The sequence below is a fragment of the Mesoplodon densirostris genome, chromosome 17 (genome assembly GCF_025265405.1).
Source record: "Mesoplodon densirostris isolate mMesDen1 chromosome 17, mMesDen1 primary haplotype, whole genome shotgun sequence".
Taxonomy (NCBI): Eukaryota; Metazoa; Chordata; class Mammalia; order Artiodactyla; family Ziphiidae; genus Mesoplodon; species Mesoplodon densirostris.
The window spans coordinates 5,625,430-5,643,513 of NC_082677.1; the positions used below are offsets into that span (position 1 = coordinate 5,625,430).

Genomic DNA, 18,084 nt, shown 5'->3' on the forward strand with positions numbered 1-18,084 from the left:
GCTGGGCCCGTGAGCCGTGGCCGCTGAGCCTGCGCGTCCGGAGCCTGTGCTCCGCAACGGGAGAGGCCACAGCAGTGAGAGGCCCGCGTACCGCAAAAAAAAAAAAAAAAAAAAAAAAAAGAATAGAACAGGAATGGCTCAATCTTTTGTACTCTAAATCACAGAGACAGTGGCCGTGGACTTGGATGGTTAGGGTTAGCTTGTTTCCCCCCCAAATATAAAGGACAACACAAACCTTTGAACTTAATTAGTCTAAATCATCTGAGGTTGATTAAAGAATCAGTATGTGTGAAACTGCTCTCTGAATCCTTCTCTAAAAAAAGGCCTTTTCCTATTTGGAATGAACGCAAAGATGATTTTATCTCCGCTTCTCGAATATTGAGGGTATAGGGACTGACTTGGTTTTCAGAGGCTCTCCCGTGTGCCTCTCCACCTCTCTAAACCCCATTTCCTCATCTGGAAAATGCAGGGCTATAATGTCAAATTATAGCCCCCTAAAAGTCTCTTCTGGCTCTGACATTCTGTGCGAACCTACCCAAGGATCTCTCCCCTGGCACAGCTTCTCTGAGGGTCAGCTAACTTGCCAGAAGGCTCCCTGTGATCTGGCAACCCATACTTCTCATGAAATTGGACATACCTATTTCTTTCTGGAGAACTCAAGGCAACTGCTACAGCCTGCCCCAGGCAGTGTGAAGTTTCCAGAGAGTTGGCCAACTGCCCAGGTTTTTTTCAGAAAATTGGGGGAGTGTGGAGCCAGGCAATTGTTTTTATACTTTGAGCTACTTACTTCCTTCCTGTACCCATGGAGGGACATAGGGAGTGCCATTTGTGTACCTTGGAAGTTATAAGATTTGCAGACACCATCATATTTAAGGTTAAAAATTCTGAAATGCTACCAAAAAATAGTACACTAAGAATGGTCAACCAAGCTCAGGTTCAGATTTCTTTAGGAGAGCCTCATGTGCCAAAAAGCTGAAATTCAGTTGTGAAACATTTGCTGTACAGCAGAAATTAACACAACACTGTAAATCAACGATAACATCAATTAAAAAAAAAAGTTGTGAAACAACTCGCCTCTTGGGTTACAAAGATGTCATCCCATGTATTATAATTGTTTTCCTTGACTATTATTGAACAACGACTGTGTGCCAGGCCCTGTGCTGGAGACTGTAGGGTGTTCAAAAATGAACATGACAAGATCCCAGATTCACAATTAAGCCTAGGAAAGAGACGTACACAAATAGCTCTAAAAGGGAATTCAGGGAAATAACTCTTTAGGAGACCCAATGACCCAATGATGCTGTAGAAAACTATTCCTGAGAGCAAGGATGAAGGTACTCAAAGTTGGACGAGTCTATGGAATGTTTTTTTAAAAAAATAAAAGTCACTTAAGTGCACTCAAAGCAAACAAGATTGGAAGAGAGACTTGAGGTCACTGGGCTGTCTTCATGAATATAGGACATGTGGCTTACCTGTGATGTAAAAGTTTATGTTTCTTTCCACAGTCCCTACTTTATTGGCAGCCATGCAACTGTAGATTCCAGAAATTCTAGAGTCAGCCACAGCCAAGGTGCTAGCCGTCTGCAAAAGAAAAGGCAACTTTAGCGACAGGACGAAGAACCACTGGACACCCCCTGAGATGTTTCTGAGGGGGACAGGATCTGGCTATTCCACTGCCTCCACAGAGGTAGAACTGCACACGTGGTGGTTACCAGAAACTCTCCCCTTGCTGAGCCTCAGCAAGAATGGAAAAACAACAGGAAAGCAGGTCCTCAGGAGACCGGGGGCTATGACATCCGACTCATATGAGGGCTTCAGGCTTATTTATCTCGTGCTGCTGGCGTAACAATTACAGACCTGAAGCCCAGATGCGGGACAGCACGTCCTACCCTATGAGGTGGTCAGGGCCACGCCAACGAGAGGGGGAGGTCCAAGCCTTCCCTTTTGTTTCGATGACCTGTGATCACGAACAGCACTTGGTAACAGGAGCCTTCTTTGCCGTCTGGTTCTGTAACCGGTGTGTTAAGTGAGCAAGGACAGAGGAGAAAGGCTGGCTGAACCATTTCTTTTCTGGGACGTGGCACTGCAGCCCTAATAGTGCAGACGGAGGGGCGGAAACTCCCTAAGACTCTTGCGGGTGTTTGTAAATCACTTAATTTTTCAGTCTGTCAATCCCTACTCTAGAAAATGAAGATATAAATTATGGATTCACACAGCAACGTCATTTCCCTAGGTTTTAGTGCTGCTCTTTGGCAGATGAGCTCTTAAAGAGGCAGGAGGAGTCAAAACTATGTGAACTTGAAAGCACTTTCCAAACTATGATGTTGCAAAAGGTAATGTCTCAAAAAAAAGAACCACAAATTTATACAGCTTAAAGATTTGCATGGCTGTCTGCTTTTAAAAATAACAATTAGTAGTAGGAAATGAATTGTTGAGAATTTTAAAATTTAACCCAACCTTTCAAAAAAGTAATGCATACTATACATGAAAAAAAAATGAAACAGCTAGTAAGTTTTTCATATTTAAAATTACAAAAAAAGGTTGATCCGGTTACTTATAAATCGTTGCAGCCTATCTCCTAGGACACAAAGGACTGGTCATAAGCTCTGAAATTGTAGAGGCTGTGCTGATGCTTCCAGACTAATGGGGTGTCCTGGCTGGAGGAGAGCGATCCGGTCACTTACAGGTTAACGTGATACGTACAGAGAGGCTGAACTGTGACAGCGGGCTTTCTAAGACAGTAACACAAATTCTACAAAGGGTCCTAACATTTTTCTAAGTTGCTAAGTTATACGGTAGGCACTTTACTCGTATTCTCATATCCCTTACAAGAAATTAAAGTATGTCTGTCTTTACAGATCAGGCAGACTAAAAGATATACTCCTAGTTTTTTTAGCCAGCAACTTCATTGCTCCAAATTCTCTGTAATTTCCACTACAGTACAGTTGATATTTCAGGATGATTCCTTTTCTGTTTGTTAGATCTGTTTAAGTACATCTACCCACATATCCTCTGTGTATTACTGAAATTCTGGGAAATGAGTGTCTGCCAATTTGTGGCATTTTCATTCAATGTAGCAGATACTGATTATTTGTTAAGGCATCACCCAGACGTCGTAAAGGGGACGGAGGGGAGTATGACACAACCCTTATTCTTAACTTGAAGGACTACTTCGAGGTCACAGGGAAGGATTTCCCTACTTGAAGCCCAAGTATATATTATTCTCTCTTTTACAGAGAAACACTCTCACAAAGGCAAATAACCAGTGGAGAGAGGATGAGAGAGAGCTCAGGTGTCTCCCTTCTCTATTTGGATTACTAATCATTATAAGAGGCGAGGAATAAAAAAATTCTGGATGGCTGTTTAATTATTGCACCCACCACTTCAGAGTTGTGGAGGAAAAAGTAGCTAGAAGAGAAGCTTGTAGGTGAGAGGTGGAAGGACAGGAGAGATCACCAAGTGAGACTCTGACTCCTGTAATTTTCTCAGGAGATGAGCTCAGATGCTTGAAAGCAGCATGAACAGGGTCAGAAGGGTAACAGTCATGGAGACCTCACAGCCCCTCTGCTGTTTGCCTCTCAGCTCAAGCACAGCTTTCCTTACGAAGTTAGCGCTCAATGTTTATCCTAAAGGGCCTCAGCAGAGCCTTATTTAGATTCTCAGATGTATTGCTGCTCAGTAAATAAGAGAACAACTCACTTCTGTTTGGCTTGAACATTTGAAATTATGAACGATTACCTGAATCTGAAAGTTGCATGTGGATTTCTATTAAAATTATTTTGATTTCACTGAGAGCCGGGCAACTGAGAACCAGAACTGGGTTTCGGGGCAAGGGCAAGTCAATACAGATGTGCACATCTGCCATAGTTAAGGCCTGTGCAGGCAACCGGGGGAGGGCTGTAGCCATTTTCCAACACTCCGAAAACAGATAGCTCAGGATTTCTGTATAATCAGAGAATAAGACTGAGGTCCACAGAAGTGAAGTGAATCCAGGCCACACGATGAACCATGGAGATAACAGATGCATCTGAATCTCTTATTTTGCCTGAATGACCTCTTCCAAGACTGACCCCTTACCTCCAGCAGAGCCTGCCCCAGAACTCACCTCTCCCAAGTTTCTATTAAAATTGAACTAGAAAATGACATGGATGGGAGCTTACATTATTTCTTTGTTTCTGGGTACCTTTACGTTACCCTTGCTGTGCGCCAGACAGTGTGTGAGGCATTACCTCATTGAATTAATCCTCCCTGGAGCCCAGTGACGTGGGTGTATTACTTGTTCTACAGAAGAGGCAACTGAGGCTATAGAGGTTAAGTGATTCACTCTAAGATCCATGGTACCAAAGACAGCCCCGAGCAGCAGTTATGCCCAGGTTTGTCTGACGCCAGTGCCTGTGCTCTTCATCTACACGAAACTGCTGCTTGCCACCTTCAAAGCCTTTGATTCTAATAGTACGGATCTATTGGTAGAGTTCTGTCTCTGCTTGGAGTTGGATTTTCTCTCGAGAATACCTCCTTTAATGAGCGGACATGGTCACTACAACAAGCTCAATGCTACTGTGTACAGAAATACTAGTTTTTTTTAGTATTTTATACAAGTTGCAAGCTGATACAGTGTTATATGGTTTGAAAATATGATTGATAATGGACAAGTTATAATTAGAGAAGAAAATTTTAAAATAAGCTGGAACTTACATCCTGTGAGCAACGTTATTCAAAATGATCTGATTTCTAGAGGACTTTTATTTTTCTAGAGTATATTTTTAAGCTATAAATTATTTTCATGAAAAAACTATGACACTTGAAGTATAAACTACAGAGTCAGAAAAGGGAGGTCAAGTGTGAGTTGGAGGTGGGTGTAGTTTGGACACAAGAGAACTTCTCACAGGACAGAAGCCTCTTGGGTTAAGGGGACAAATCTGATCCCCGGCGGTCATGACCAAATCCTATTGTTTCAAGAGGGAAAAAATGGAAATAACATACCAGTTGGAACAGCAAATATCAACTTAATACTTGAAAAGAGAAAGTATTTCAAACTCAAGAATTTGAGCTGTAGCGTGTTTGAAATTATCATCATATATTTTATAAGGTACACCAAAAGAAATTCCCAAGGCTGTCTGCTTGTATCCATTCTAGAATTAGTTTCCATTTGCCACAGTTTTTTTAGTTCTGAACCCACACTTTGGGTGCCTCTGTTTTCCCTGCGAGGACCTCAAGGATTAAGATATTACAAACAGACCCTTAAAATCCATTCTCTGGGTTCTTCTGTAGGACCCAGGAACGCTGGGGAACACTGTCGTCAGGTACTGTAAATTTGGAAGTTATTCATACTCCTTCCTTCCTTTCCTTTCGCTAAGCATTAGTGATTCACTGCTGGAATGTGGTTTGAACCTCATGGAACAGAATGGATGGGATGATGTGTAATTCAGCCTAATTTCCAGTACCCGCCTTTAAAAAAAATCTATATACAGATTTTATTCTCGGATGTTTCTATTACAGTTTCCTTTGAAGTGTTTCAGGGAGAAATAAAAGCAGATATGTAAAGGTCAGGGAAGAATCTAAAATGATCCTAGGGTGGTGCATTTGAGCCAACTGATGGGAAATAGAACCTGAGAAGGTGGACAAGGTCGGGGAGTGTGTGGGAGAGCGGAACCCAGGCTGTACTCCCGGGATGAGGCATCCATGCTTCGGGTCATGGACGTGTCTTTTACGGTACACACATTTCTCAATTAAACCTCAAAACGATTTCAGTGGAGATGTTGCTAAGATGTTAAATTGTCATGATCCTCCAGCCTCACAGAATTAATGCTGTGAAACGCATTTCCTGTGTGGCTCCTTCTACTTCCTGCCCCAAGTCTACAAAGTCTGGCAAACCCACTGAAACCATACCAAAGCTCCACGTTTGCCATTAGCAACTCCAATTGATGACTTCATTTCTCACAGATCTGGGCCAAAACCTGGCCATAAGGAGACTGCATTTTATTGTCTCGTGCACCCTCCCTTGGGTTAAACAAAACAAAACACAACGGGGGGTGGGGCGCGGGGGGAAGCAAGTCCCTGAAAGGCAGCAGGTGCTCCAACAGGACCTCGCTCCACTGATGGCTCGAGCAGGGTCCCGGGCACACCGACTATATGACTGTGGGGAAAAGCATCTGTGTGCTCTAAGCTGGGACTTTCATTTGCTTTCTTAACTTGAACAGAATAGAAAAGCAGTTTTAATTGTAAAGGAAATAACAATGCAAAGAATTCTGAGATAGCAAAACTTCCATCTGTCATCTGAAAGATGTTTTTCACACACACACACACACACACAAAGATATATTAATAGATGCTAAAAGCAAAATTAGTAAAGTCTTCTAAATTTAGGACATGAAATTAATAACTCAAAGTCTAATTTGTTACAGTCACTACTAGGATATGTATATGTGTGTGTGTGTGTGTGTGTGTGTGTATATACACATACTTCGTTTAGAAGGAGTATTAAAAGTTTTTTCAACACAATTGTTTAATAAGTAGTCTTTATTGCATATGCTCACAATCAATTTGGGGGATTGCATTAGGGAATATAAGACAATCATCTTGAAAACAGGCAAACAAGATAGGTCCTATGTTAGGAGCTCCATTTTTTGGAGGAGAGAACTCAGGTTCCGAGAGGTGAACTGATTTGCACATGGTTACACACAACAGAAAGGGGAGACCTTAACCCATGCTCTGCAGGTTGGATGGCCCAAGGGCCACCTGTGTCTGGAGGTCTCTGTTTAAAAAGTTGGTGTAACTACAGAAGTACAAGACAATAAATTCGTTTCAAGCACACATGGAAAAAATCAGGGAAGATTCTTTATCTCACCCAGGTTTTGTCATGGAGGCAGGTGGCTACTTCATGGTTCAGGCTAATCAGAAACATAACCTAGCTTTTTCATTTTCTATTTTCTATTGTATGTTTTTTTGCGGCTAGAATACCACAAACCGGACTAGAAGTTCTTTGGAATTAAGCTCATAAATTCGTGTTTTAATATCCAACAGTTAACAGTACAAGCATCTGATAGGGTCAGGGAAAGGCAAAATGAATTGGCACAGTCAAGGGCATCTTGAAATTTTCTAGTACTTTGTGACAACTAACTTTCTTTCTACTCTGAGGCAATTTCCTTTTTTATCAAAAATGTAGTGTCACTCAAACTTCTGAGTTTACAGAATTTTCTCTTTTCTAAGTATTTCATTAAACTGTCTCATCAATAGCTACACATCTTGGAATGTTTTAAACTACAGTTTGTTTGCATTTGAGAAAAAGAGTTGTAAGCCACCTACAGCTTACTGCAGTGGTTAGAAAAACTTTTCCTGAATCCTTGACAAGTGATTGCTGATATTATCATGCAAGCCATCACCATCTTAACTAATTTCTGTATTGGCTTAGTTGGCAGAGCCCTGGGTTTTGGCAATGAAGACTTTGGTTTGAGCTTCTCATGTGCCACTTTTAAGCTGCGTGACTTGGAGTTAATCATCTTATCACCTCAGCTGGAAACAACCTAAGTGTCCATCATCGGATGAATGGATAAAGAAGATGTGGCACATATATACAATGGAATATTACTCAGCCATAAAAAGAAACGAAACTGAGCTATTTGTAATGAGGTGGATAGACCTAGAGTCTGTCATACAGAGTGAAGTAAGTCAGAAAGAGAAAGACAAATACCGTATACTAACACATATATATGGAATATAAGAAAAAAAATGTCATGAAGAACCTAGGGGTAAAACGGGAATAAAGACACAGACCTACTTGAGAATGGACTTGAGGATATGGGGAGGGGGAAGGGTAAGCTGTGACAAAGCGAAAGAGAGGCATGGACATATATACACTACCAAACGTAAGGTAGATAGATAGTGGGAAGCAGCCGCAGAGCACAGGGAGATCAGCTCGGTGCTTTGTGACTGCCTGGAGGGGAGGGATGGGGAGGGTGGGAGGGAGGGAGATGCATGAGGGAGGGGATGTGGGAACAGATGTATATGTATGACTGATTCACTTTGTTATAAAGCAGAAACTAATAAAATAAATAAATAAATAAATAAATAAATAAATTAAAAAAAAAAAAAAATGGAGATAGCCACTCTGGCCCACCAAAGAAATGATGTTGACATAAGCGCATGTCCAAAAGTTTTCCATCAGGAAGAATTCAGATGCTATTTGTTATTATGAAGTCCTACACGGAGAATGATGCCATCTATTTTGTTGCCTTCAAATGCAAATATAGCTGAACAGATAAATAAGCATGACCACGCTTAAGCAGATAATACCCATATTAACAGACGACTCCAAATCAAGATATGCATGTAGAAGTAGATATTCTAGCAAGGGGTGATGTGATTTTTTTTTTTTTCTTTCTTAAAGCATCACTACCCCTGTGCCTGATAATAGCAGATTTTGGAGTTGCATTTTTCACTGATTCGACAGAGAAGAAAACCACCAGGTCTGAGATCTGCTGAGATTTGCCTGGTTCACAAGGTATCAGCTAGTGTTGAGGTTAAGGGAGTGGAGAAAATATGTCCAAGAGCAGAAAAGAGGCTCCTAGACCCTGACGAGGTCAGGGAAACTTATTTTTAAAACTGAGGCATAATTGACAAATAACATTATATTAGTTTCAACATTTGTATATATTGCAAAATGATCACTACAATATGTCTAGTTAACATATATCACCACACGCAGTACAAAGGTTTTTCTTTCTTGTGATGGGAATTTTTAAGATCTAGTCTCTTAGCAACTTTTAAGTGTGCAATTCAGCAGTATTAACTCTCGCCGCAATGCTGTATATGGCGTCCCAATGGCTTATTTATATATTATATGAATTGGAAATTTGTACCTCTTAACCCCCTTCATCCATCTTGCCTACCTCCTGCCTCTGGCAACCACCAATCTATGAGCTTGTTTTCTTATTTATTTGTTTTCGTCCACATATAAGTGAGATCATACAGTATCTGTCTTTCTCTGTCGGACTTATTTCATTTAGCATAATGCCCTTAAGGTCTGTCCATGTTGTCACAAATGGCAAGCTTTCATTCTTTTTTATGGCTGAATAATATTCCACTGTGTATATAGACCACATTTTCTGCATCCATTCATCTGTTGATGGACACTTAGGTTGTTTCCATATCTTGGCTGTTGTGAATAATGCTGCAGTGAACACGTGGGTACCTATATCTTTTGAGTTAGTGTTTTTGTCTTCTTCAGACAAATACCCAGAAGTGGAATTGCTGAATCATATGGTAGTTATATTTTTAATTTTTAAAGGAACCCCCGTACTGCTTTCCATAGTGGCTGCACCAATTATATTCCCACCAATGGTGCCCAAGGGGTTCTGCACATCCTCACCATCATTTGTTATTCCTTGTCTTTCTGACAATAGCCATTCTGACAGGTGTGAGGTGATACCTCATGGTGGTTTTGATTTGCCTTTCTTCAGTCAGGGAATCTGATACACTGTGTGTGTTTGTATACCCCAACTTAGGCTTCGCCCATGCGAAAACAGAGGGGAAAACAAGTTATTTTGTGAAATGGAAACATTCCATTTTAGCCTAAAGTTTTGTACTAGCTTTTGCTTACTGACCTCTCACTTTATTTATGTCAGAGGTTCTCAGTTCTGGTTATGCTAGAATCTCCCAGGGAGCTTTTGTGAACCCTGGGCTCCACGCTGAAGATTCACATGTAATAATAATTGGTAAAGTGTACTACTCTGCAGCCAGAATTGAGAACCACTGAGGTGGACCAGTTTGATGTTCAAGAGGCATTTCTACCTCTTCCATTAAGACCAAGGACTCACTCCTTCGGGACGGGTGCTCAGTTGGGTGTATACAGCAGTTTGAATAGCCTCAGTGCATCGCTCCGTAAAGACACACTAGTGCTTTTCTTCTCTCTGAATTTTTGCTTGAGCATTTGAATTCCTTCTGGCTCTAATAAACCCAGAACTGGGAGCCAAGTGTGTGCTTCTAGAAGAAATATCCCCAATATGCTCATTGTAACAAACAGTACCTTATTCTTTCCTTCTAAGACTGCCGTGCGCTGAGTGATGCTCTCAATTCTGTTTCCTATGGTGCTGTCAGGATCCAGGATAAAGGACTCTTCATTATTGGAGCAAAAGTCATACCTATTTTTAAAAAAAGTAAGCCATCACTATGTTGCTTTGCAGCATGGTCTAGCCCATGGTGACCGGTGAAATGAAAACCATTAGTCCTCAGATAACAAAGTCACAATTTTCTTCTTTTCCTTAGATTCCTCCCCCCCAATATCCATCCTCAAAACTTAAAAACAGCAGACAGATTTTGCCTGATCTGCAAAAAACAAAACAAAACAAAACAAAAAAACCCACACCGGTGTATCTCCATATATCCTTCCTGTTCTAAATGTTAAATACTAGATAAAAATGCATAAATTAAAAAATCTAGTATCTAGATTTTAATTAGTTCCTAGTGGAAGAAACATGCAAACACGGAAGTTATGTTAATGAATGTAAACCTCAAGGAGATAACAGCATTTCACAGCTATAAAAGGCTGGCATTTAATGAGAATATTCCATTATACAGCTAATTTTTTCCAGGGCTGATTAAGTGTATATGGAAACACACATCATGGAGCAGCTATTAAATCCAGTCTTATTTCTTTTCAAGTTTTGGAGTATCATGGCAAGCTGTTTAACATCTCAGGCCTCAAGTGTTTAATTATAGAATATGTGTGTTGAAGTTGTTTAAGATCTTTTTTGCTTCTAAAAGTCCACGAAATCTCCCTCTCTTACTGTTTAAACTAGCTGGAGGAGTACCATTTTAAAGAGAGATTCCAACCTATATCCGAAAGTATGTTCTTTCAAACACCTGATTATCAGTAGGTGCCTGTCCATTTACTACCTAAATCATTGGTGTAAATATCTATTGATCATTTATTATGTTTCTTCATCTCTGTTTCATTTACTTCTGCTGTGATCTCTATGATTTCTTTCCTTCTACGGACTTTGGGTTTTGTTTGTTCCTCTTTCTCTAGCTGCTTTAGGTGTAAGGTTAGGTTGTTTATTTGAGATTTTTCTGGTTTCCTGAGGTAAGACTGTAATTGCAATAAACTTCCCTCTTAGGACTGCTTTTGCCGCGTCCCATAGGTTTTGGACCGTCGTGTTTTTGTCGTCACTTGGATCATTTATTATGTTTCGTGTATCCTAGGTTCTACATGAATAAAAAAATCCAAACAACAAAAAGGACACTTACATCCACTCTGACCCAGGCAGTGCAGTAGTATTTCAACGTGCCTTTTCCCAAGCCAACACCCACAAACTGCTACCAGACCAACACCCTGAGCATTTGGGGTTTTAGTGGAATCCTGTTTGCTCCAAAAGCTTCAACAACTGTATTGAAGAAAGCCCAGGCTTCCTGACTGAGTCAAGGCCATCCAAAGTCCATTCCCCACCTGCCTTTTCAACCTTACCGCTACAGACACGTTTCCTCACAGGCAAACCACAGTTTGGTTCAGCTACTTCAAAGAAGACTTGAGTCCTAGAGCTGCCCTGACTTCTAGCTGTATGACAGTTTTCTCCTCTGAAACATACAAATAAAATTATACCTGCCCTGTTAATCTCATGGGATTATACATGTGTTAAATGACCTAATTTAATGGCAGAGGTTTTGTAAATTAAAGACACCCTAGAAAAGCGAGGAACTATTCTTCCTGTGGCTCGGGGTGTACACACCTGATCCCTTCATCTTCACTCACCAGTTACGCCTGCCCCGATGCCCCTCACCACCGGCCCGATCTCCTCCAAGCAGCTTATTCTGATCACTGTGAGCCCTTACGGTGCACAGGATCAGAACCACTTGATGAACCTGTAGCTAGACCACCTTAACTTGTGCTATGATTTCCATTTGCACGTTCTGCTCCAACAGGTAGTCAACTGCCCAGAGCCTAGCTCTATACCATCACGTATGACAAACGCAGGTGCACAGTAAGTGGACACTGCAGGTGATTTGCTTTCTACCACTTATGACAAAATGAACACTGATTTCTTTCTTTTTTTTTTTTTTTTATTTGGCTGTGCCAGGCGGGATCTTTAGTTGTGGCATGTGGGATCTAGTTCCCTGACCAGGGATGGAACCCAGGCACCCTGCATTGGGAGTGCAGAGTCTTAACCACTGGACCTCCAGGGAAGTCCCCAGTGCTGATTCATTTAAAGCAGGCTTTGAGATTTAAATATGGATTTTGGGGGGGGACATGATGCAAATATACAAAGAGCTATTTTATGTGCCTCAAAAAAAACATCTGTGGGTTCCCAAGGTGTTTCCCTGCCAGACTGGGTAGCTTAAGAGACACGTGCGCGTAGGAACTGGCCTGAGTGCCTGCAGGCACCTCATGGCCTTTGCTGCTTTCTGATCGCCTTATGGATTGATGCTGTTCATTTCTGTATCTCTCTTCTGGATGCAGTCTTTCCTCCTACCTCCCAGCCTAAAGAGTGAGGACCTTGTAAGGCAGGGAAGTGGTTATTTGTATGATTACTTGCACTGTGAACTTTTCATGGTGTCACTTCATATTCCTTCCTTCTGGCTTAGAATTTGTGGTGAGCAGACAGCTGGCTGGGCTCTAATCTGTACATGTCTTGGGCAGATTCTGGAGATTTTCAAGCCAGAAAGAATGCGTGGTTGCTCTTAAGTCATTGTTGCCCTTGGCTACTTTATGTGAGAAGAAAGTGAGAGGATGAAATAAGTGAGAGAAAAGTTAAGAGAGAAGGGATTGTGATGATCAGAAAAAAAAAAAAAGTTCTGTAATTATTCCTGTCTGGTCCTCAAGCTGAGAAAGGACTCCAGCATGTGAAACTAGGGAGTCTTCTGGGGTGGTCTCCCCTCCTGGGGGGGCACACTGCCATATAATGTCCTCTCCCCCAGAGCATTCACCAGTTTCTAAGTTTGCATTCAGTGCTTCTGAGGCCCCACTGAGCAAGCAGCTACAAGGAACACGGGCCACCTCTACGGGATCACTCTGTCTTCATAGTTACGCCAAGGCCAAGCATGTAACTGGCACCCCACAAACATTTGTAAACATACAGGCGTGAGGTACTGATGTGTGGTTTCTAGTAAGAGTTTTCATTGGTTTTAACTGTTTATTATTTTCAAACATACTGATGAGTAGAGTCATAGTATAATAAACCCCCATATACCCATCACCCAGACTTACTAATTACCAAGAGTTTGCCACATTTGTTTCATCTATCCCTTATTTCTTTTTACTTTTTCTTTTGAGAAATACTGTAAAGCAAATCGCAGACAGCATGTCATTTTGCCTCACATATTTAGTGCATGTCTAAAAATTATGCACGTTTTCTAATAACAACAATGCCATGATCATACCTAACAGAATTAGCAGTAATTCCACAGTGTGGTTTGTATCTGGCCCATATATCAGATTTCTCCAAATTTTTTTTTCCTTTCTTTTTTTTTTTTTTTTTTTTGCGGTGCACGGGCCTCTCACTGTTGTGGCCTCTCCCGCTGCAGAGCACAGGCTCCGGACGCGCAGGCTCAGCGGCCATGGCTCACGGGCCCAGCCGCTCTGTGGCACGTGGGATCTTCCCGGACCGGGGCATGAACCCGTGTCCCCTGCATCGGCAGGCGGACTCTCAACCACTGTGCCACCAGGGAAGCCCGTCTCCAAATGTTTTTAAGATGTCCGTTTTTACAGTGAAATTATAAGATTTAAAATAAAAATGAATTCATAAGGACAAACCATTCCTTAAGGAATTTCTGCGATTTTTGACTAGCTATTCCTTATAATCATCAGGTTAAAAAAAGGGAACATTTTAACTTATTGATTAGTAGAAGGAACTGAACCAAAGAGAAATTATACTTTCTCCTTTACTTGAAATATATCATGACCTTAAAACTTTATCATTAAAATAAGTTATTTTGTCCTACCTTTCGTAACATCTATACCTTGAACTACTGTCTAATCTCAGATCTTTCACACACATGGGGTACACATATAGGTTTATATAACGTGTGTGTCTGTGTCTGTGGATATATATAACATGTATATGGGGGGTTGTTACATATGTGTACACCTGTGACATGTACACACGTTACACAGGTACTTGGTATTGTGACATCCAAGAGCTGAAGTTCTCTCGTATCTGAAAGAGAAGCCTGTAATTTCATTCCTTTTTCCCCAAAGAAGTGAAAAAGATAAGGGAGGCCTTAGACAAAGGTCTTAATTTCAAACTCTTGGTTGTCAGGAAATGCAAAGAAATATGTTAGAGTGAAGCAAGTCGAGGCATTTCCCGAGGGAAACGCAGTCGGCTGCCTGAGTTCACTCGGGCTGCCAACATACACCCCCGACCCCCCGCCCGTCCCTCTAAGGGCAGCTACTGTCGGCACAAGCCCCGGCCTGGAAACTAGAGTTGCTTCAAGGTCCTCCAAATGGAAAAGGACAGGTTCTGTGGCTATTTTCCATATTGGGGACTGTGATTTTTCCCTCTTTGTCACTGGAACCTTAAAAATAGAATGTCGTTTAGGGGGCTGACTCTATAACAGCACTTGAAACGAGAGGTAGGGGGAGGGGAATTTGCCTGAGCCCTTAAGAATACATCAAGCTCTTCAGGAAGTAGATTGTGCCATGTTTGAAGATGCAAAGATAATCGCTGTGCTGGGAACCGTCTTGAGGGGGGAGGAAGCCGAACAACAAGAGGAAAGCAGCGTTCGCTCCTGATTTCGCACAGGAAGTCCTCAGCACCTCCTGCCAAAGGGAGATAAGAAAGCTCCCAGGCACTATTCTGGACAAGGCCACTGTTATCAGCTTCAGCTCCATGCTGTCCTCTCTGTGCTCCAAGCCCCCCATCCCTTTCCTAATGAGCTTTAGGACTCTGACCTCTATTTGCATACAGCATGCCAAGTACAATAGCGTGGAGGTATTTATAACCATCCAGAGGAAAAAAAAATTTCCGGGGTAAGAGTGTACTCCATTGTCGATTGCCCTGGAGCTGAAACAAATTAGTTTTGGACTAGAGATTGATATAAATAAAATTAAAAGAAAGCAGGCAATTATGGATCCAACACATGGAGCCGGGACCCTCCATGTGACATGTCTGTCTGTTTGACTCCCAAGTAGGAGACATCTGTGGGGCTCTCCCATCTGGTCCAAGTTACCAGGCTGCTTTGCTCGACACATAGTGGGGAAACACCACCCTCCATGGATGCAGATGACATTACTGACCTACATGCTCTGGGTTTTTCCCTGTAGAGCTGATGGGTTTGCCCTGTTCCCTGCACACTCGTAAGTATCTGGCTCCTTTGTGACCAAACACAGTTTGGAGCCACAGAGAAAGGCAAAGCCAACACTGGGATCCAACCTAGAGTCTTGGCAATTTTGACTGCCAGTCCCAACAGGCAAGCCATAGGCTGTAATAATTACGGTAGACACTATGCAATATTACATTCTACTATGATAAGGATTATACTTTCTATGCGCTAGGTACTGTGTTAGGTGATTCATGCACACTATCACACTGATCTCTACAACATCCTGAAGAGTAGGTATTATCATCCCCCATCTAATGGACAAGGAAATTGAGGATTAAGGAGGTTAAGTAAATTACCCAAGGCTAAAGGGCTAGTAGGTGGCAGAGGCGGAATTTGTAATCAGTTCTGGCTTATTCCAGAGTCTGTGCACTTAACCTGTATGCTGTATGTAACATAATATCCGTGTTCTATCATCATCATAAAAAGAAATTGTTATACTTCAGTGCTTCTTTGTATATAGGGAGAAAAGGCTTCTCAAATATTCACTACACAGATACCATTACTGCAATGGGGATTGAATGTCTTTTTTTTAGCCCTTTTTGCATAACCTGGCTGACTTCCTCCCAAGATTTGGCAAACAGCTCTCATGATACCCAACCCAAGTGTACTGAGTGCCCACTGTGTGCATGGTCTGCAACGACCATTTACATTCCATTTGTCACCCCATGATTTCTGACCTCAGGTTCCATTCACCTTTACAAACCCATCACAGGGAATACAACGCAGAGCGTGCACCCATAGGTACCCTCTTGTGTTCACCTGTGCTTTTCCTTAGGTGCTGGATTTGAACAGTTCTGATCTTCACACTTTCTGCAGTCCTCCTGCCTTTCTTTCCCCTGCCCCAACCCAAAAAGCAGAGCTGGCACTTCCTTTAAAGGATGGATTGTTGCAGCTGGTGGAATCAGAGGGGAGAGGTGCCCTTTAGCCATGGATGGCTAGTGTCTGTGTTTTCTCTGGAGTGGCCCCCATGGGAGAAAAACAACAGACTCTCTGAAGAACCAGGTTGAGATGGTTCAACCCTTCACTCGGCCTTTCTAGAAGTTGCCCATTTAGTGCTAGGACGTACCTGTGTTATGGGACCTAGGACTCCTGGAGTTATCCAGTGTAAGAGTCTCATTTCACAAATGGTTTCTAGCAAGTTGAATAGCCACCCCAATCCCAGAAGGTCTCCTCTACCACCTGAATCTTAAGAGGTGAAGGATCCCCTTTCACCCTGTGATAAATGACGTTAGGCTGACCTTTCTTTCAAAATCTCTGTTCTGCTAAATTGGGCTCTTGGTTGGCTGAAGGGAAACCAGTTGTTACTGGGCTGCTTTTAACGTACCAGACTTGGGGTAGCAGCTACACACGTGTAAGCTCCACTAGTTCTCACGGGTCACCCAGTGAAGCAGGTATCACGACCCCCATTGCACAACTCCCTTTACCAAGAAGGAAACTGAGACTCATGAAAATCCAATGTCTTGCTCATATTCATAGAGAAAGTAGCAGACAGATCTGCAATCAGAACCCAGATATTCCTAACTCTTGCTGCCACACCAGAGCTCGTCCATCACACGGCATGAATTCTGCTTCCAAAGACCACCACCCCACCCAAACCTTTACCACCGTGCTTCAGAGTCACGTGTTAGGAACCTCCGGGGTTCCTCTGAAGCCAACGGGTACAGACACCCAGAGAAGGAAACTATTGGCTTTCAGGAAGTAGAAGTAGCCCCTGGTCCTCTGGGGGAGGGGGGAGGGAGCAGGAGAATATTTTATCATGACATTTTTTACATAAATTCTGGTGGGTTCTCATCATTACAGAGTTTTAATGCTAAAATTATACGAAATCTTGGCCTTCTGCTGGCTGATGAATTTCAGCACTAGAAAACATCTCGCAAGAAAATAAAAGAGCCAACTTTTATTACAATCTTTTTTCCCCCTGGTAACTTAAACCTGTCGTCTGCAATGATTCCTAAACACATTCTGAGATGAACGAAGCCTACTTTGTTAGGAGTGCCGATACACTGATAGCAGCAGCTGGTTTTGAGGGGCCTCTGCGGGAGGTGCGCAGTCGTGAGCCGGGCCCTACACCCAATGGTTGCCTACCTGAGCCCGCGCCATCGCCTGGGAAGGAAGGTGTACATACATTAAAGTATAGGTGAAGCACATTTAGTTTGGCGGAGGAAAAGAGGCTCTAGAAAGTTCTACAAAGTCCCAAGACACAGAATAATCTCCCTCTCTCTCTTTTTTGGATGATGAAAGCTGAGGACTTGTGTGGACTCTGCTACTCCATGTGATGGGATTCGACTGCACTGCTCACTGTGATTAGAATCTGTTTGTAAAGAATATTGAATCGGGCTTCCCTGGTGGCGCAGTGGTTGAGAGTCCGCCTGCCCATGCAGGGGACACGGGTTCGTGCCCCGGTCCGGGAGGATCCCACGTGCCGTGGAGCGGCTGGGCCCGTGAGCCATGGCCGCTGAGCCTGCGCGTCCGGAGCCTGTGCTCCGCAACGGGAGAGGCCACAACAGTGAGGGGCCCGTGTACCGCAAAAAAAAAAAAAAAAAAAAAGAATATTGAATCATTTCAAGGGAGGAAACAAAGGGGGAGAGCAGTTATAGAGAGCAAATCGAGGCTGTAAAACATCTTTAAAAAAAAAGTGGAGAGAGAAAAAAAAAAAAGACCACCTGGAACCGTGCCAGAGGGCACGACCGGGCAGCTCCGCATCACCGTGCGCCATCCTGCAGAAGGGCCTCGTGTAAACTTTCCTGCGCTCCTGCGTGTGTCGTGTCAAAA

At 42.6% G+C, this 18,084-nt stretch overlaps 1 protein-coding gene across 3 annotated transcripts in view; it reads right to left on the reverse strand.

Moving 5' to 3' along the window:
• Window positions 1-18,084, reverse strand: part of FLT1 (fms related receptor tyrosine kinase 1) — a 177,545-nt gene that overhangs the window by 82,857 nt on the left and 76,604 nt on the right. For 2 of the 3 annotated variants that reach the window (XM_060080177.1, XM_060080178.1), the window contains exons 11-12: window positions 10,025-10,139; window positions 1,473-1,581 (exon numbers count right to left, since the gene is read on the reverse strand). In XM_060080177.1, the coding sequence (XP_059936160.1) occupies window positions 1,473-1,581; window positions 10,025-10,139 (224 nt within the window). The remainder of the gene's footprint in view (window positions 1-1,472; window positions 1,582-10,024; window positions 10,140-18,084) is intronic. The other variant, XM_060080179.1, reaches the window with a different exon arrangement.